This window comes from Accipiter gentilis, chromosome 21 (genome assembly GCF_929443795.1).
Source record: "Accipiter gentilis chromosome 21, bAccGen1.1, whole genome shotgun sequence".
Taxonomy (NCBI): Eukaryota; Metazoa; Chordata; class Aves; order Accipitriformes; family Accipitridae; genus Astur; species Astur gentilis.
In genome coordinates, this window is record NC_064900.1 from 1,533,217 (window position 1) to 1,552,637 (window position 19,421).

At 47.5% G+C, this 19,421-nt stretch overlaps 2 protein-coding genes across 3 annotated transcripts in view; both read right to left on the reverse strand.

The window, feature by feature from the left end:
- Positions 1 to 215: 215 nt before the first annotated feature.
- On the reverse strand, positions 216 to 6,510 carry LOC126049116 (cystatin-B-like). Its single transcript, XM_049825014.1, has 3 exons — positions 6,384 to 6,510; positions 1,766 to 1,867; positions 216 to 1,029 (listed from the first exon to the last, which is right to left on the reverse strand). Exons 1-3 carry the CDS (start codon positions 6,447 to 6,449, stop codon positions 901 to 903), a joined length of 297 nt encoding a protein of 98 aa, XP_049680971.1. The 5' UTR covers positions 6,450 to 6,510; the 3' UTR covers positions 216 to 900.
- Positions 6,511 to 9,723: 3,213 nt separating this feature from the next.
- The window catches only part of CASR (calcium sensing receptor), a 75,248-nt gene continuing 65,550 nt past the window's right edge, over positions 9,724 to 19,421 (reverse strand). For both annotated transcript variants that reach the window (XM_049824910.1, XM_049824911.1), the window contains exons 5-7: positions 18,650 to 18,880; positions 14,934 to 15,057; positions 9,724 to 12,073 (exon numbers count right to left, since the gene is read on the reverse strand). In XM_049824910.1, the coding sequence (XP_049680867.1) occupies positions 10,623 to 12,073; positions 14,934 to 15,057; positions 18,650 to 18,880 (1,806 nt within the window). In that variant the 3' untranslated portion in view covers positions 9,724 to 10,622. The remainder of the gene's footprint in view (positions 12,074 to 14,933; positions 15,058 to 18,649; positions 18,881 to 19,421) is intronic.

Below are 19,421 nucleotides of genomic sequence, written 5' to 3' on the forward strand. Positions count from 1 at the left end.
GTTCCTTTTGCTGCTGATACATCTTCAGAAGCCTTTCTTGTTAGCTTTCATGTCTCTCACCAGATTAAAAGAAAGTATTTCTAATTAAAACATAGAATAAACATTAAGGTTATCTGGAATATGAAAAACAGTCATGGAAAAAAATCTGAGGAAGATAATAACCAATACTGAAAACCAGTAAAGAGACCAGTGAAACACCAGTCAAACATGCCATCTCAATTAAAGAGAAATATTTATTATTATTAATGCAGAAGCAGTTGTCCAGCTTAAATTCCTTTCCAGGACTTCTTCCTTAGGACTGAGAAAATAATCAAGTTGTTTTCTTTTTGTTTTTTAAGCTCATACACCCTCTACTGGACATTACACCCTACTGCTGCAAGAAGATAAACATGATTACCAAGGCAATGTTTGTTTCAAAGGACTATAATCCTCCCCGTTCCCTTGCTTTCAAAATTGCTTCAGCTCAAGTCTCTCTTCAGGTTTTTGCCAATAAAATAGAGAGTACAATTTACATCTACAGATATATTCACAATTGCAAAACAGCACAGAAAAGATTCTGGTTTTTCTCTTGTTCCTTGCTGCAAATACATGAGTATCACTCCCCTTTCCATTTCCAGCCCAAGGAAGTCCACTAACAGGACTCGGTCACAATATTCCGGTTAAGTTGCACTGAAGTCAGTGCAGCTACTTGGGTTTGCATTAGTATAGATGAAAAGAGAGCTGTGCGACTCTAAAATTTAGATTTTGCACAGGAAGGGAATGACATAAGAGAAAATTATTTTTTCTAGCATTAAGTATAAAACAAGACACTTTCTCCTTCATTGGCACAGGAATCAACATTTTGCAGCCTATAGAAAATGCACATAAGAAACCATTAGGAAAACACACAAGATAAACTTGCTAGAAAAAAGCCAGTTCATCATGCTTGGTCTTGCTGCTCTGGTAACTGTGGAGACTCAGCGGCTTATTCTCGTGAGGAAGGCTTCTGAACACCCGCAGGTGCATGAACTCATCATTGCCAACGTGGACCTGCAAAGCATGAAAACCAGTGAGTTCCATGGAGTAACCACAGCCTCCAGCAGTGGGGATGGTGTAGACTGGTGTGTTTTGAGGACGGAGAAGCAGAGAGGTGGTAAGAAAAACCATCACCTCAGAAGGTGCGGTCTTGTTTTAAGCCAGACTGGGAGTTAGGACTTTGTGGAAATACCACCTACTCCTTCTATGCTTGTTAGTCCTCCCTGTGCCTGAGACAGGGAATATACAGGTAGGGAATCGGAGTTGCATAGAAGTGATTAATATATTAAATACATGCAAAATGCTATAATCTTATCTGGTACAGCAAGCACTTCAATGCTTTGATTACAGCTGCTTGTTGTGTGCGACATCACTACAGGCAGAACCAAAGCAGATTTGATACTTTACTGTATCTTTACACATCTGGACTTCACTTAATGCAATGTTAGTGCTCAACATCACAGATGTGTCATTATCCCCCAAAACCAAATTTCAGAAAATAACTGAAAAGTGAAAATCATTATGAAAACAGAGAAGTACTCTCATCTCCGTTTAATACAGGCAGGGAGACAGGGTGGGAGATGAGGGGGGTTAGTATTTATTTTTTTTAACATACAGAATTTTTTCTTATTAAGGCCAAATTACGAGCATCTCTCTGTAGGTAAGTAAAGAAAAAAAAAACACCCCACCATTCCAAATATTATACATTTAAAAAAGAAATAATAAATTCCCATTGCCCAGTGTCCTCTACCTTGATGAAGTAGTTTGTTCCAGCAACCACCTGAGTTTTAAACTCCACTGCAGTGAAGACATCAAACTTTTTCCCTTCTTTTTCTTCTAGCTGAGGTTTCACCTTAAGGAAACAATAGGTTATTTAAGACTGATGCAAGATTCAAGTATTTAGGACTTAAGGCCCACACTATCAGTGTGCCTCAGTACCCTTCAGGTCACTGCTTCTGAATTCCCAGACAGAGTGTTCCTGCTTTTCCAAGTTATTAAAAGATTAAAATGAATAAAATGAATTAAAATGAATAAAGCAGGATCAGAAATCTAGACAGGCAGCAAAGCCAAGACAGCAGTGTGATTAAGTCGCCACAGACTGACACTAAGTGTGGAGCCTCCAACAAGAGAATTGTGTGGGTATGCTAAAAGATTTACTGTGACAAATTGTTTCCTCTATTGATGTCTCAGCATCCCTTTCTGTCCTGTATATTTAACAACAAATATAAAGTGGTTCAGTATCTACCTGCACAAGACTATAGGTCTTTTTAGAGAGAAGTTTTTAATATACATCATTCTAACAACAAGAAAAAGGGCCATCTTCAGCATTAGCTCCCTTTTCAAATTCAAAACAAGTTATTACAGACCCAGCATCACAGAACAGACATCCAAAAATCAAGCTTTGAAAGCAAACTACCCAAGCCTAAGGTTTTATAACACTTATTTGACAGTTCTTCCACCGTGTCTGCTGAAATCTGTAATGTTTTCAAACTACAAATATTTTCCAAAAAATAACTGAACCATAAAGGCTTCTGAGTTATCATCCCAGTTTCCAGAGTGTAAAACCAGTGCTCAAGAAATCAAAATAACTTGTCCAATACCTCAGAGGGAGTCATGAAACTCCTGCGTTGCAGCTTTCTCTCCCACGCTTGGCTCTCTAGAACATCACAGCTACACGGTAAAGTTCTTGGTCAGGAAAGCAGATTTCAAGCTTTGTTTACAGGGACAAGATGCATTAGTCTTGGAGTCTGTGCTGCAAGCGCAGTTCTACCCAGGCCTTACCTCCTGCACTGCATCATTATGTAGCCCTCCTTCCACACCCAGTGGAACAGTACCAGCAGTGAGTAGATACTCTTTTTCCAGCTATATGGTGTACTTCCCCTTATTCCTAAACTCAAAAGGAATAAATACATTTGCTCTCCTGCCTGAATCCCACCTGCCTCCTTGGGGGAAAACAAGTTCCAGTTTGCCACTGCTTGGGTGCTCTAGGTGACGTAAGAACAGAAACAATTCCTGCAACTGGTTACATTCCTCCCACCTCTCTAGCACCAAGAAGGCGCAGGACCAAACTCTGGTGCCTTTACAAGATGGCTCCTCAGTGACTATCCTGTCCCTGGGGGCTCTGACCATACTGTACATCTTCTCTCAGACATCATACCTTTACGCTTCTTCCAGGCTGTGAACAATACATCAAAAGTAAGATAACGATGTTTGGATGCTTTTGTACGTATGCTTTTCTGCCATATGGAAGTCAAAGCACACCCAACCACTTTGCATTCTAAGATGCAAGGAAGGGCACAGCCCCAGAAAGCGCAGTGATTCAGACCTCCATCCTCCCCTTCTCCTGAGTCAGGAGATGGAGCAAGTGGTTTCAGTTTCCATCACTGGAGCTACTGTAACAAATTTTAAGCAGCAGGGAAGAGGGCGGACATAAGTATCCCACTGACCCTATCCTGTCCCACGCTCCCTCAGCACTCCTAGGCACTGTGCAATGGTGGTTTCTTAGGTCTTGAAATTGCCCTGTCTCAGCACATTTTGTATTTCCACCAGGAAGCTGAACACTGGGCTCCATGACTGCGGACAGCTCAGAGTCGCATGCAGCTGCAAGCTTGTCAGGATGTTATCGTGGCAATGACTCACCACAGCATGTGGCAAACAGGCATCCCAATTCAGTATGGGGAAGGAGAGCCCAGACAGAAATACTCTCAGAAAGACCTGGAATCAGCCCACCCTGCTAGCTGATGGATGATCTCAGCCTAGATCTGGGGGTCCTGGTGGATAGGGCACTAAACATGAGCCAGCACTGTGCCCTGGTGGTAACAAAGGTAAGAGCATACCGGGCTGGATCAGGAGGAGCCTAGCCAGAACAGAGAGAGGCAAGCGATTACTGCCCTTTACTTAGCACTTGTTAGAGAACATTTGGAATACTACGTCCAGTTTTGGGCCCCCGATACAAGAAAGATGTCAATAAACTGTAGCAAGCTCAGCAGAGAGCGACCATGAGGTCAGACGGCTGGAGCGCTGGTGCTGAGAAGAAAATGAGCTTGCTCAGCCTGGAGAAGAGAAGGCTTTGAGGAAAGCTTTCCAGTACCTACAAGGAGTCAGGCTCTTTACTGAGGGGTGATGGCAGAAGAATGAGACACAATGGTCATAAATTGAAACTGGAGGTTCAGACTGGATATAAGGCAAAACTTTTCCCCTGAGAACACTGCTGCAGTACAGCAGGCTGCCCAGAGAAACTGTGCAGTTCCCATCCTCAGAGGTTTTCAAAACCTGACTGGACAAAGCCCTGAGCAGCCTGGGGCTGCTGACCCTGTGCTCGGGCAGGAGGTGCAGTCCCTTCTCACCCAAACTGTGATTCAATCACAGGGCTGAAAATTATCACGTCCTGAAGGCTCTCTGCTGTTCTGTGTGGCCTGTTTGCTTAATCCCAGAGCAGTTACTAAATAGCAGGTGGTTCAAAATCACCCCAGCTAACCTCTGCCACAGCTGCCAGTAAGAAGCCAAAGGCAGAACAGGCCTGGGTGGAAATCCTTGCCATGGAGAGGCAGTTCCTATGGGAACTCCTAAGCCAGACACCCTTGGAAGGAAGCTGTCCTGCTCTGTCTCACACTGTACCTGCTCTGGGCAAGCAGCAGTACTTGCCAGGACCATGAATCTGAACAACGTTCAGCTATCGCCACAATTCTTACAAAACAACGCAATGGAGGCAAGGACTGGAAAAGCAGGAACAGGAAATGTATTTATGGCAAGGGAACTGGCAGGCTCTAACAAAACTCCATAAAGATGTGATTTTAAGCAAACAAAACAATTGAAGAAGTCTACCCAGATTTAACAAAACTAGTGTTTCCTTCACAGTCTGTATCCAGATGTGGATATGACTGCAGGGGCAAGTTTTCAGTTTGGGGTTTTCCCATTTATATTTCATTAAATAATTTAAATTGGCAGTCAAAACAAGCTGGACAAACTTTGAAATATTCAAGTGATTTAAATGAAAATGCCAGATTTTTGGTTAATTCTGTTAACTTCTGAATCCAACGGGATTTCATTTTTATACTCTTCATCTTAGTTTTGGATTACCAAACCACTGCAGTCTGCCACAGAACAGAAAGTCAGGATTTCAAACCTACTTTTCAGTCCACGTGCAACGTTAATTGCATACCTGCATTATCTTTAACATGACAAGTAGGCCTTTTCAGGTCAAAACAGTAATTGCGACTCTCTCAGCAATTCTTGATAATGTACTCATTACTGCAAACTCAGGTTGGTGCTTAGGAGACGCACATCCCTCTTTTTTTAAATGCAGAATCATCAGATTTTACAAGCTAAATGTTAATTTGAATGATTGCTGTGCCTCTGGGTGCTCTGTACGTATTTAGAAACTGCTGCTGCAGCCAGGGGAACAAACCCAGACGATGACAAAGAGCGTAAGAAGCTGGAGCTCCTCTTTCATCTTTCTCCACTGGCTTGACACACCCTAGCTGATAAAACCAAAAAGCAGAAGTAACTTGAGTTCCTGCGACTGAAACAACGCCGCATCCTTTGCAAGAACTTAGTTGTACACCAGCATTTTTAGAGCAAAGGCATGTGCTCCGTGAACAGGGGCGGCAGTTTAAGTTACTGTATCAGGATTTGGAGCTGGCAGTGGTTAGAGCCGAATTCTGCGTGGGGGAATAGCAGAAGCAGCAGAGAAGTTTTCTTGCCCATCTCCCCCCCCCCCCCCCCCGCCCCCGAAAAAACAAACCCACCCCCAAACCGGTGGCTACAAGGTTTAGACTCTGTAAAGAACCACCTGAGTGGAAGAAAACGGCCCTTTTGGTGTCTCTGCCCCGACGCCGGTGGGTCGCAGATCCCCTGCGGAGCCAGGGACGGAGCTGGCAGCAGCCCAGCTCCCCCCGAGCATTCACGGCTGCCTCCGGTTCCTCTCTAAACCCCTCAAAACCGCCCTCCTAAGATGGCGAACCGGCTCTGCCCGGTGTCAATAAACCCCCGCAAGGCCGGGCAGGCACAGGTTGGGCTCCGCGGGGCCGGCATGTTTCCACAGTGTACCGGTTTTCCCGCCTTTGAACTGAGGGGGGAGGCAAGGCCTCTCCGCCTTCAGCTGCGCCGGGCAATGGCGCAGCACACCTGGGCCCTCCGCCATCTCCTGCACCGGGACGGGGACCCGCCGCCGGGCTCAAACCTACCGCCGCCGGGCACCCCCCTCACCCCGGCGGGCAGGCCCCCACGGAGAGCCGGCGGCCCCCGGGAGAAGGCCCGGCGGGAGAAGGCAGCCCCGCCAGACACCCACACGCCCGCACCCACAGCCCCGGGACGCTCCTTCCCGAGTCCCCGGGGACTCCCCCGCCGAGGCGGCGCGGTCCCCTCACCTCATCGGCCATCTGCTGCGTCTCGTTTGTGGCGGGCCGGGCCGCCGAGGTCCCCCCGCACAACATGGTGGCGGCTGCTCCCGTCCTTCCTCTCCCCCCCGCCTCCCCCCATCACCACCTCAAGGCGGGGCCCGGCCTGCCGGCGGGGCGGGACCGGGACCAGGCCTGGGCCTAAGGGGGGGTGGGCTTAAATCTGATTTTGGGGTCTCCTGAGGTGTGAGGGGGAGAGTGGGAAGCCCCCGCCCCGGCTCCCGGCACCGCCTGCCCCGGGGGAGGCGGCAGGGCCGGGGGCGGATTTTTAGTAGGGTACGGTGGGAGCAGGTCTGTCCGCTAGCCTGATTAAAAAGGAAAAAAATAAAAATAAACGATCCGCAAGAGGTCTGCGGCCTGTCCTGGCTGGGTGAGGGCTCTGCGACCGTCCCGCCGTCCTGAGCTGCAGCTTTTTGCTTTTCCAGTGTGTCACGTCTTCCAGCGACATGTTTGCCTGAGCAGTGTGGAAGGTTTCCCTCTGCGGGACTCCCCGGTCCATCGTCCCCTCTCCCAGGCTGGTCTTGCTGTCCCTCAGCCGGCAAACCGAAGGCTGGGGGGAATTAACCAGCCTTTGAGACCCCCCCTGCTGAGACTTCAGTCTGAATGTTCAGGTCTTTAGCTAAATTTCCCCCCAATCTAAACCTCCAGATTCCTTGAGAAAACAACAACAACAAAAACCTACCTTCCTCCCCCCGCTTCCTAGCATCCCTCGGTACATTTGGTAAATATAACCCTGAATTTAGCAGCAGCCAGTATCACATGCTGAATGGGCCTCCTGCACTAGTAGGGAGGACATGGCATGAAAAAGAATGGGGAAGAAGGATTTCTTTACCCTGGTATCACCTCTCTCCTCTGTGGAGAGCAAATAAATGCTCTGCTTGGGGTTTGGGCAAGCAGAGCTCTGCCAGGTTTGTGAGCAGAGAAAGGGTGAAGCATCGGGCTCTTCACCGGGACGGTTCCCTGCCCATCAGCCGAGTTTGCCAGTGGAAATCCCACCACAGAGTTAAAGCTCTTTGCTTTTGTCCCCACTGCTGCTGCTTCTCTACCCGATGGCTCAGGAAACACCAGCGTTGGCACATGATTTCCAGTAGGTTTTTGAGCCATGGAGGTGGGATGGGGCAGCCATTCACGTGGGCAGCTTCTGGTGGGACATGCCAACGGAGGTTCGCAGGCTTGAGCTTTCAACAGAAGGAAGTTTTTCAACTTGTCTTCATCAGTATTGTCTTGTGTGACACACAGACAGGCTTTCGGACAAGCGTCTAAGCAAACTTCCTCTTCTCCTGGACTTTGCAGGATGAGAACATAGACCCTCCTCTGTGCATGGGAAAAAGGGTTTGGTTGCAACTCACCTTGACGAAGGGGATCCTTTTTTTAACTGAACTTCCCTTGCATCTAGTGTGTGTCACTACAAGAGGCTGCAGCAGCAGCTCTCACGCAGTGTGTGGAGCTCGAGGCTTGGAGCTCCATGTACATGTGCGGTGAGGGTGGATGGGGGTTCCCCGGCAAACTGAGCACGGTTGGTCTGTTACTGTAAAATTATGGCAGCTGTTGGAGCATCAAGTGCGTGCCAGGGTACAAATTCCTCTGAAGTAGATGTAAAGAACGGAACACACCTAAAGAATGAAAACTGCCCAAAGAATGAAAAACACCCAAATGTCAATATTATCTACAGTGTGCATGGCCAGTGAGTGTTGTTCGCCAAACAAGTCCGCCGACGGTGACGTCCTGTTTCTCATGTTGGGTGTGTTCGTGCAGAGTCTTCAGTTTGTATCTTGTGTCGTTTTCATTTCATGCACTAAGCTCTTCTCTGCCTTCGGTGCTGTCAGCTTCGCTCCAGGGGCTACCTCAGTACAGGGTTTGGCCTGTAGGAATGATTCACTAGCACTAAAACTATTTGGCTACTGAAATTTTTGGAAGTGTGGACCATAACCAAAGTACTTTTTTCAGCCCTTTCTGCCATCTAGTGCCCATCTCCGTTCATGCATTTAGACTCGGGAGACCACGGGTCTCAATTCTGTACCCTCAACTAACCCTAGAGGGTCAACTAAGCCACAGTCAGCAGCCTGGGGAAGGGACCTGGATTTTCAGAAGCAGTGAGCAACTGCCACTGTGTCCAGGGGTAGAATGTGGTTTCCAAAATTGTGGCCACAAGGATTTGTGTTTTAAAACTCTTTTTTTTTTTTTTTTTTTTCTTTTAACCAGCTGTGCCATAGCTTTAATCAAATACTGTAATTGGCAGGCCTTACAGTTAAAGTTGGATTGATTCTTACATGGTGTGATTAAAATGTGAGCCCACTCCAAGGGGAATGTAACAGATCGACAAAAGGCTTAAAATAACTTGTCTGAATAGTGTGCTCCTTGGCGTTCTGGACTTCCACTTTGCTCTCCTGAGCCCAAACTCCTCTTCCTTGTCAGCAACAAGTGGAGGTGGCAAAACAAAGTTTTTATGCAGTAATGTCACCTGTAAGTTTTATTTGCCTGCCCTGGCAAAAGAACAACCAAGAGAAAACAGTAACAAGAGAACTGTGATATTTTCCCCAACGCACTCACACAGTCCTTTCGTCTCAGCTCACACTAAGCTGCAGGCCCATCTGCCTTTCCACAGTGGTCTAGACTACCTTCCTGTTTGATGAGAGAGGGTACTGACATCTTCATGTCAGATGCTTGTTCTTGCACACAGGATCTGGGAAGAGGGAAATAAATTCTGCAACATAACCCTGCCCTCTCCTGCCAGACTGTCGAAGGGTGCTTTTTCTCTCATCAGGCTGCAACAATATCTCTTCTAATGACTCTCTTACTTCAACCTTTCCAGCATGGATGGGGAACCAGGCATGCCTTGCAAAACCAGGAGCACTTACGTCTGCTTTTCGGGGAGTGGGACAAGTGTCAAGAGTAATGAAGTTCTGCTATGCTCTCTGCTGAAGTCCTTACTGTTTTTCTTTAGCTACAGTCCACCCTTCTTGTGCTAGGTGCCCTCTCTTCAAGATGGGTCAGGAGGGAAATAACCTCGTAGGTGGCCTAGAGGAGCCAAAACATATCCAATTTATGCATTTGTCTTTGTGTGTGCCTCAGAGGCTAGGCCCGTACGTCTTCCTCGTCCAGTCATCTACCAGCACACACACTTCAGATATTCACCCACTCCTGCAATTGTATTACCACATCTGGGGGCTGTTTCTCCATCCCTAACTCCTCCATTTCACCTTGTTTCATTTGCTTTGTATCAGGCCCACCAGTATCGTCACGACTAGCACGATGCTCTGTGTAGGTGTGAGGCAGATTAATATGGCAAAGCACAACACTGACTATGGTGTGAAAGGGTTAGCCATGTATGCCATGTGGAATATTACAGCAGCAACACTTCGTTAAGCATACAACTACTAGCGACATAATCAATCATGGATACATCTCATTGTGCTCTTGCAACTTTCTCCGGGGGGCATTTACAAGCTGTTCTCCCCCTCCACCAAAGCGGGTAGGCTGGAGGCAAAGCTACCTCAGCTGGAGGAAACCGGTAGGAACCTAGTAGCTTGGTCTAGTGCAATGGAGTCTATGAAGAGTATTGTCCAGTATTTCCTGCTGGGCAGAAAGGAGAGATTGGGACATTACTAAATATAAATAGCAGGGCGCTCTGTCACATTAAATACTTTACATGTTCACACCCTTGGCTGTACACAGCATGCAGGATGTTGGGGGCTTTTTTATTTTCCCCACGACCGTGCCTTCCCCAAGTGAAACCGTGTACCTTGCTTTTGTAGAGCTGAGAGTCCTGATGCACATGGTTACAGATCACATATACTGGATAAAGAGGGAATATTATACATAGTGGGAAAGAGGAATATTATACATAAATGTAAAAGCAGAGTATAGTGGAATTGCCTAGTGCCTCCCATAGTCAGCCGAGTTGCAGTCTGGCAGGAAAAGCTTACGGAGGCAAGGCAGCATGCAGACTTCTGCCAAAGCCCCACTAGAGGCGATCTTCACTTGTCCTTCTGAGGTGTCCTGGTTTCGATAAAGCGAACGCAAATTCAGTCCAAGGCTCCCCAGACACAGTCCTTCCTGTGGAACCACAAGTGTTACCCTGCCGGCGCTAACAGTAAGGGGTGGTGGGGCTGTGTCACAGGAGTGTGTCTTTGTTGTCTTTCCCATTCAGAAGCAAGAGGTGAGCAAGTTCCTCTTGGGGACTGGTGTGCTCTTCACGATCTTCTTTCGTTAGGAATGTACCGTGTTCTCTGTGACAGAGCCACCTCCAGCGCCTATAAAATTTCGGGAGTTAGCCGATGGCAGGGAAGGCTCCGCCTCAGGGCTTGGTACCTCTTCTTTGGTATCTCCCACCACTGACTCCTGCGAGCTGGTCTCCGGGCTGGAAGCTGCCTGGAAGCCAGGCTCAGCACTGAGGGGCTCGCTGTTCTGCAGGGGAAGCAGGGCCCGGTGGCGCATCAGGCTGTCGTCACTGTTCTGGGCCTCCAGGGAGTTCCTGCGCTTGGCGTTCCTGTTGGCCATGGCGTTCTTCTGCGGTTCCTCAAAGCTCAGCGACAGGGTGACCGTGCCGCTCCCGAAGCTGACTTTTTGCTTGCACCCACGCTGCTGCTGGCGCTGCCGCTCGGCAGAGGCTGGTAGAGGAAAAGGGTCCTCGTGGTTGCTCTTGCTGCTGATGGAGGAGGAAGGGGTGGAGCCAGTGGAGCCCCCCAGGCTGTTGGATCGCTTGCGTGACACGTTGCTCCGTCTCAGCGTGGCCCTGGCGGCCACCTTGAAAGCGTGGGCGGCTGTGCTGCAGCGCACTTCCTCAATGGTGTTGCGGGAGGGCTTGAAGAGGATGATGTAGACTTTGTTGAAGAAGATGCAGGCCAGGAGCCCAAAGCTGGCAGCCAGTATTGCAATCACCTCCACAGCAGAGACGAACTTGCCATATGTGCTGGCGTAAGCAGGGATGAAGGAGATCCACACGATGAAGAATATCAGCATGCTGAAGGTGATGAACTTGGCCTCGTTAAAATTCTCAGGCAGCTTTCGAGACTTGAAGGCAAAGAAGAAGCAGATGGCTGCCAGGAGGCAGGTGTAGCCAATGAGGAAGCCAAGGGCCATCAGGGAGCCTTCATGGCAGGTGATGAAGATAATCTCATCCTCCAGTTCATGGTTTCGGTAACTGGATGGTGGGGCTGTGTAGAGCCAAATCACACAGATGACAATCTGCACAAACGTGCACAAGAAGACCAGGAGGAACTGGAGGTTGAGGCCCCACCACTTTCGGTGGAGGCTTGTGGGGATCTTTGCCTCGAAGACAAGCAGGACACGGTTGGTTTTCACCAGGATGCAGGAAATGCAGAGGACAAAGCTGATGCCGAAAGCTGGCTGCCGCAGACGGCAAGTCCAGTTCTGGGGCTCGCCAATGAAGAACAACGAGCTGGAGAAGCAGCAGAGCAAGGAGAAGAGGAGGAGGTAGGACAGCTCCCGGTTTGTGGCCTTGACGATGGGTGTATTACGAAATTTGGTGAAGACTCCCAGGACAAAAGAAGTCAGGAAAATTCCCAGCACAGCAAAGAGAGTCAGAGCGATCCCAAAGGGCTCAGTCCAGGACAGAAACTCTATCTGCTTGGGGATGCAGGACGTGTGGTTCTCATTGGACCAGTAATCCTCAGGGCACTTGTCACAGGCACTTGCATCTGAAAAAGAAGCGACAGGGAGAGGGAAGGTTTGTCAGAATGAGAGGCTGAAATGTGGGATGACACATATGGCAGCTACGCACCAGCCTTCATCTTAAATACATGGGGTGTTCCCTTCAGGTGTCTGCAGATTCCCAGCATCATATGTTGGTGTCTCAGAGTGTTTTACATTGAAACAACCAGCCTCACATGGGCTATATAGCAAAACAAAAAGCATGCTTAGTTCCAGCTTAAAAAAAAGTCCTGCCCCTGCACTCATGTTTCTGGAATCCATTTCTTGGCAAAACTTTGCAAACTTTGATTGCTGTCAGCTGTTACACAGGCTCTGTTCCTCTCTCTTTCTTGTTCCTTCATTTTTATCATCTACTTCTGTCTGTCTTCATACCTCTCACACTTTTATCATCATTTGAAACACCCTGCCTGTCTCTATTACAGAGAAAATTAAAAACGTGCTTGCCTCCTTAAGTGCTTTGAGAGCCTATTTCACATTCCACGGAGGCAAGTCTTAAAAGTGTTTAAATTACTCTTCCCTGAAGACAGGCAATGCCCTTGACTCCCAGCACACTCTCATTTCATGTTGGAACATCAGCGGAAGATGTCTCTTAATGATATCACTCTCCCTACATCCAGCAAAGCGTCCCGCTGATACTTGCAAAGGGAAAATTGATGCCTCCATCTCGTTCCTCTACAGGAAAGTAGTTGTGCCTACTGGGATGGCAACATATGTCTCCAATGGCTACCATGATCAACAGCAAGGACCTGCTGCTTCTGCTCTTCTTTGACCCAAATGGGTCTTGTGTTCCAGTGGGGAGGGTCATGACTCCTTTGATGGCAGTGGAAAGGGGTTGAGAGCAGTGAGCTGGAAGTCACAACCTACCTCAGCCTTCAGGATCCCAGCAGGATAGCAATGGGCTGCCGTGAGTTCTGGGAACAATCATTCAGAAAACCCCTTTAGCAGCAACCTCCCTCTGAGCTTTGCACCTAAGCACAGACAGAGGCTCAGAGCATAGCTTCCAGAGCAGAGCTTGATGCTAATGAGAAAGCCAAGATTTCAAGCTCTGTCATTCTAGAGGGGTGGTTGGAGGGAGCATCTGTGGCCTGGTATGATACTGCTTTCCTAATGACTTATTGCCTCTCCTAAGCTGTTCATATGAAAAACTTGCTCTTGATGCAAAAGCTCAGTCAGAAGCTCCCATCACCACATGTCATTTCATTTCCATCCATTCAGCCAATCATTTTTATTTTTCTTGTGCCTTTTGCCTGCAGGCCTATTGCAAACTGCAGGCAAGGCAGAGCTAACTTCACATACCAGGGAATTCAACTGCCTCTACCAGAGACAGTGGCAGCTATTTAGCACTGCATCCCAAAGATGGGCTTTCACTGTTGCCTTGAGCTGACTTAGAGACCATGCTGCCACTGAAGGGAGTAAACCAGATCTCCCTCCTCCCCCAAGGTCATGCAGCTTCTCATTCTAGCTGGAAACTCAACCTGACAAGAGTTTGTTTTCAGGAGGACCAGAGACCTGATCCAACTTGCTCTATGGTCACACAAATACCTGCACCACTCCCAGACAAAGGGTGGGAGCAAACAGCTGGGAGAGGACATGACAGATTGTCTCCTTTGGTAGTATCACTGTCTCAGCTGGTTGAGACTGATTGTAAAACTGCTCTCTATGTCTACAAAACTGGCAAGCGCAGGAAGTAAAGAGCATTACTGTCAGCTGAAATAGCAGCAGGAAACTGTGGAGTCAGAAGGCAGTCACCCCCCCAGCCCCACAAATTTCACCAGCACACTAGTGCCACCTCACAAAATCCTGTGAAAAACACGAAAAGACCCCTATTACACATGACCAGAATTGCTTCTATTTAATTTGAAAATGCTACTCCTAAGCATCCTGTAGTACTATATATGTTTGTGCTAAAAAATCATTGCTGTCTCCTAGGGATGCAAATTAGATTATCCCAAAAGAGAAAAATTGTTCAGTCTTGCACGCAGCTTACTGAAGTTTTCATCGCAGGCAAGGTCTGCAGCGTGTGCTGGGACCAGTGCTGCCGGAGAGGGTGTGAGGAGATCCTGAGCTCTCTGTGGTGTGGAGGGGACTGCTGTTCTGAAAGGATTCACTTGCCTTCCTTACCCCAGGGATGCCCAACACTGAGGGAGCACTAATGGTGTTGTAAATTCAGATTTTTTCAACCAATTCTAAAACTAAGGTTACCTTTTCCCTCCACTGCAGAACATGAGTGGCTCGATCCAAGCTCCCACTGAAACCAATGACAAAGATGTCCATGGGTGTTTGATAGGACCCAGAGATTCTGGTCTCTTGCAGTGCCAGTGCTCAACAGAAGCTGTGGTTGGTGACCCCGTAAAAGGAAATATCCCTTTCTGCTTGTAAAGTCAGGGAAGGAATGGACTTTATTTCTTTGTAAAGCATGAAATAAAGCCCTGACAACATGAGGAAAAGCAGACAGGTAACTACAGAATTTAGGATTAGGGTAGGGTGTGTCTCCTTCCTCTAGGCTTTTGGAGGAAGAAAAGCTATTGCTACAGTGCAATGGAGTTTGCTTGTGGCTGCCTGAGAGGCTTCCTATATGCAAGTCCTTTTTCAAGTTCTCTGCCTTAATTTTCCTAACTCGGAGCAGAAGGGACAAGCAGACTTAGCAGAAGACAGGACCTGAGGACCACAGGACTTGAATCCCATAAGCTTTTCAGAAGAAGTTCCCCCAGACTTTCTGTGAAGCCCCGCCAGCAAAGCAGCCTCCAGCTCAGCACTGTAGGGAAGCGATTTCACCACAACTGCAGGTGTTGCCCAGAGGGCTCGCACAGTCCTCTGCAAACCCCAGAGCAGCTCTGGGGGTATTACCTGTTTCATCACTGTACTCCCCGTCGGGGCAGTCCACGCACTCGAAGCAGCAGGTGGGCTCTCCCTCGATAATGCCCTTCCTCGTGCCTGGGAGGCAGTCCCTGCTGCAGTTAGAGAAAGGCACCTGCAAGAAAAGAGCCCGAGGAGGGTTAATGGTGGCAGTAGCCCACATGCAGCCTTTCTACAGCAGGACCTTGGGCTTCCTCCAAGGGCGTTACTGCTTGATTAGCATGCTGCATGTAGAGCCTCAGAGGCTCACCTCTTCCCTCCGAAGAGCAGACACATTTTGCACAACAGTCCTTCCGCAACCCACTGCAGTGATACTTGTTTGAAAGAACACATCAAGGGATGGCAGGGAAGATCAGCAGAGCTTTGTAATCTCTACTGTGTTGTGGGCACTGACAACTGGTATGTGACCCATGATACACATACCAGAAAAGAGTTGTCAGATGGTTAAAAGAAAAGACAATCAATCTCTACTGGCAGGAATTTGAGTCAGCCTTGCAGATGATGGGCTCTGACTACTGATCCCCAATCCCATGTATTTCATATTGACTGCTTATGATTTATGGGAATTAAAACAGTTTCTTGAAATCCACTTCCTCCTGTTCTTCTGAAGACCTTCTCCAACCCAGAAACAAAAAAGGTAAATTAATTAAACAAGAGGAGTTTTCATATGAAAGAAAGAAACACCCTGGTTTTAGAACACTGAGCATCAAAAGATGCAAATCAGCAGCTATATGTAGATCCAAAGGCTTCCAGACTTCTGCTGCTACAAATGATGAGCTGTGTCACCTGGTGGCTGTGCATTTATGGTATGTGTGAGCCCACCTGGGCATGGTCATATCCTGGCAGCCAGTGGTTGCATGGTGCATGCTCATCACATGCCCAATGCACACTGGCAACAAGGAGTTCAGCAAAATAAGTGGAAGCCTGGGCCTTTTTTACACAGAAGCACGACCTGGGGTTGAGCTCACCCTTTCCCAGCTAAATTAAGGAAAGACAGCTGACACAGAACATGGCTTTCTCAGCTCGGGGGAGTTAAACCCACAATTTCCACTGCCAGCAAAGTACCATGATCTGTACATACTTAAGGGCTGCTCTGGTTGGAAGCCTCCATTCACCTTTTTGGAAGTTTGCTGCTAGTTTGCCCAAGTGCTGCTAACCTGCTGATCTCCAGGAACCTCCTGTGTGGGTGCACTTAGGCAGTGAGTCCGGGGTATGGTTTGGAAATTTCCTGTGGGCAGGCACTGACCTCAGCCACAGGGTAAGCAAGCCCTCGGTAGTGGCAACTCCTATGTGGAGATGCCCATTTTGTGGCTCAGGTATCCACCTGCAGCTGAGAGCGGTCGCCGTTGCTTATCACTCTGAAGTATAGCTGCAGCACTGTTTGGGAACACTGTTTCTAAACTGTTAATCAGGATTGCATAATTAATTGGACAGACACATATCCAGGGCAAATCCCTGCAGCTCGCCACTTGAAGTACTCTTTGCTTAGTTAGTACCTATTGCTATGAATACAGTGTGCTGTTAATACCTATTGCTTGGGACAGGCTTTCGGCAGGTAGTGCATCCACCAGGAGGACTTTGTCAGTCTAGACTGTCTTTCCCTAGGCTGCCACTCATGATTTTGAACAGGGCTGAATCCAAGGCCTGACTGAAGTCATGCGCTGCTTCCCCATTGTCTACTAAGCTGACTGAGCTTCCAAGGAGGAAAGTTAAATTGGTTTGACATGATTTCATCTTGACAAATCCATGTTGGTTTATTATCCTCTAAGTGTTTATAAACTGTTTAATAATTTTTTTTATCAAGTCTTTTAGGTTACTGAAGCTCAGCTCCATTGTGTGCAATTCCCTTGACTCTCCTATATCTGCTTCTAAAATCAGGTATTACGATTACCCTCCTCTAATCCTTTGAGACATTGCCCATCCTCCACATTTCTCAAAGACAAATTGCTAATACTTTTGAGATTGCTTTGGCTGCCTTCTTAAGTATTCTGTGGGGAATTTCATCAAGTTCTGCCAAAATGAATCTATCTATCTTACCTACTTTTTAAGTTGTTCTATTGCAAGTCTGGCCAATGCTGAAGTTCCTGTGTTAAAATTAACTACGTTTAATCTTTTTTTGAGGATGGTGGGCACAGAAGGCTTCAGAGAGTGAAGTACTGGCTACTCTCTTTGAGCAGAGCATTTTATCTGGAAGAAATGCAAACTCTATAAACCGAAAAAAAGGCTGCAGCAGACATAGAGATCACAAACCCCTCTGCTGGCACACAATTTACATGCTCTGGCATGACACTCATCAACATCCAGTCACATTTTTAACAGTTTAGGATGGAGAATGAAGATAAATATTGCCCTGTTAGAGGAATTTAGACTGAGAGAACACAATTACTCAGTTTAAGTAAAAAACAGTAAAATCCTAACTGTTGGAAAAGGTGCTAGTGGCATTTGCAATGATCAGAATGAGGGTTTAGAAAATCAGGGTTTTTTAATTCCACTTGTGGTTTGTGCTCAGAGACTCCAGCTGGGCTTAGAAAAGCCTGAACTCAGTATTTCTGTAGTAATGTGCTCTGCCTGACCCATGCCTCCTTTAGAGAGTTCTGGATTTAAACCATAAGTGAAGCTGGGGTATCTGGAGTAAAGGTAAGGCTTAACTGGTGGTGTAAATATATTAGGTAAGTGTAGCTACTGCAGAAGCAGTTACGTGATCTGTCAGCCAACGTGAATAATCACCTGGAACTGAATTGCCTTGTCCATTAAGCAGGTGCTGATTTAACACATCTAAACATTGCAGCAGGGCCTGTCAGTGACTTTTCTAAACTAATGCTCCCAGGCCACAAGCCAGATGCCCACTCAGGATCCCCTCTGGGAGCTGGGATTTCTGCCTAGGCTGGAGTGGGCTGCTGGCCATGACGGCAGCTCTCCTGGCTCTTGTCTGGAGATCTCTGCACCATGTTCCCATCATGCAGGGGAGACCTAGCCCTGGCTGCTAGTGACGATACAGTTATGCTGAAATGATCTAACATACGCAAGAAAGTGGAGAAGGACTTAGGCCTGACTAAAGTCAATGCCTACATCATGTACTTTTGGGACTGCACAAGCATCTTCTGATAGATTAAAAAAAGGTAGCAGGTACCGGCATCTCCTGCTATTTGAGCACCATGTCCAAGTTAACCTGGGAAGATTGACAGGGCTTATTCTCTTTGGTTCGCAGGGCAAGAGTGTGAGAAAGGCTCTGGGACTTGGAGGGTAAAGCCAGCAGAAAGAGTTGTGAATTTAACTAGGAGCAGGAAGAGACTGTTCTTGATACAGAAATACTGAGAGTGGAAGAGATGACTGTTTTCAGCAACGAAACTGCTGAGCTCAGAAAACTTTGACTGAGTCAACAACCAGACTTGCGTAATGAATTTCTCATCCTTTTGGAAACAGCATTGCAAAATTCCAAGCTATCTACTTGGGGCAGAAAAAAAGGCATTTTTTAAACCATTAATATCCAGGCTCATCAAATGTATAGGAGGGGAGAAGCAGCTGCCCGTTATTTCCAGTAGTGTGTAACAAGGGTGTGAAAGACTATAGCAGAGACCATGTATACAGTAAGATGAATGGATCTTTCAATGAGACACGGAGCCATAATACAAGGAGTGTGCAGGGTTTGTTCAAATTTCAGCTTGCAGAAACTTGGGAAATGTTGCTGTGAGGATTTAAGCACTTACCTCCTTAGAGAATCCACTCCACAGGATCTTGTTTTCATTGATAAAGAGCCGCTCCCCTTTCTTGGCATAGACGTTGTAGTGCCCGACCTCTTCAAAGACGACTGAACCATCCTCCGGAGAGAGATGCCAATTGATTATTGAGTAATTCCCTACCAGGTCCCCAAACTCATCAAAATCCACTTGCTCCCCCATGTTATTGGTGAAATTTAAGTGTCGCAGATGCTTGAGAACCTAGAGAGAGGGGGGGGGGGGGGGGGAGAGAGAGAGAGATACACCATGAAAGCCTGCGTATCACAACCCTTCCACAGCACACATCTGCTATGGGGACAGGACTGGAAATAATCACTTTACTACAGTCCTTAATCTCTTAAAAATCAATTAATCACAGCAGTAGCAGGCTTTCTCTCACAGACAGCACACGCACACACAGAGCCTGTACAAACCTTGTAGACAGCACAAGGTATGGCCCTCAGCGTGGTCAGCACCCATCTGTAACACTTACCAGTTGCTACCCCATCAGCCATGTAGCATTCCTCTTCAGTCCCTCTGAGCCACCTCTGCAAGCCTGTAGCTCTTTGTCAGGGGCAGAGAAGTGGCGGCAGCCACTGAAGTGTTTCAGTCACCCACGCGCCCCTCTCACCCTGCTCCTGCAACCACTCTGCATACTCAGTTGGCATTGCTCATCTCTGAATGATCAATCACTCAGAAACGCGAAGGTGGGAGAAACAATTCATACTTGACTTTTGATTGAAAAACCCCAAGCCCAATGCAC

Bases quoted from the DNA above. Each gene is read 5' to 3' on its own strand.
- LOC126049116 (XM_049825014.1), bottom strand. From the start codon at position 6,449: ATGTTGTGCGGGGGGACCTCGGCGGCCCGGCCCGCCACAAACGAGACG. The intron at 1,868-6,383 runs GTGAGGGGACCG...TGTTTCCTTAAG, and splicing joins CGCAGCAGATGGCCGATGAG to GTGAAACCTCAGCTAGAAGA. The intron at 1,030-1,765 runs GTAGAGGACACT...CATGCTTTGCAG, and splicing joins GAACAAACTACTTCATCAAG to GTCCACGTTGGCAATGATGA.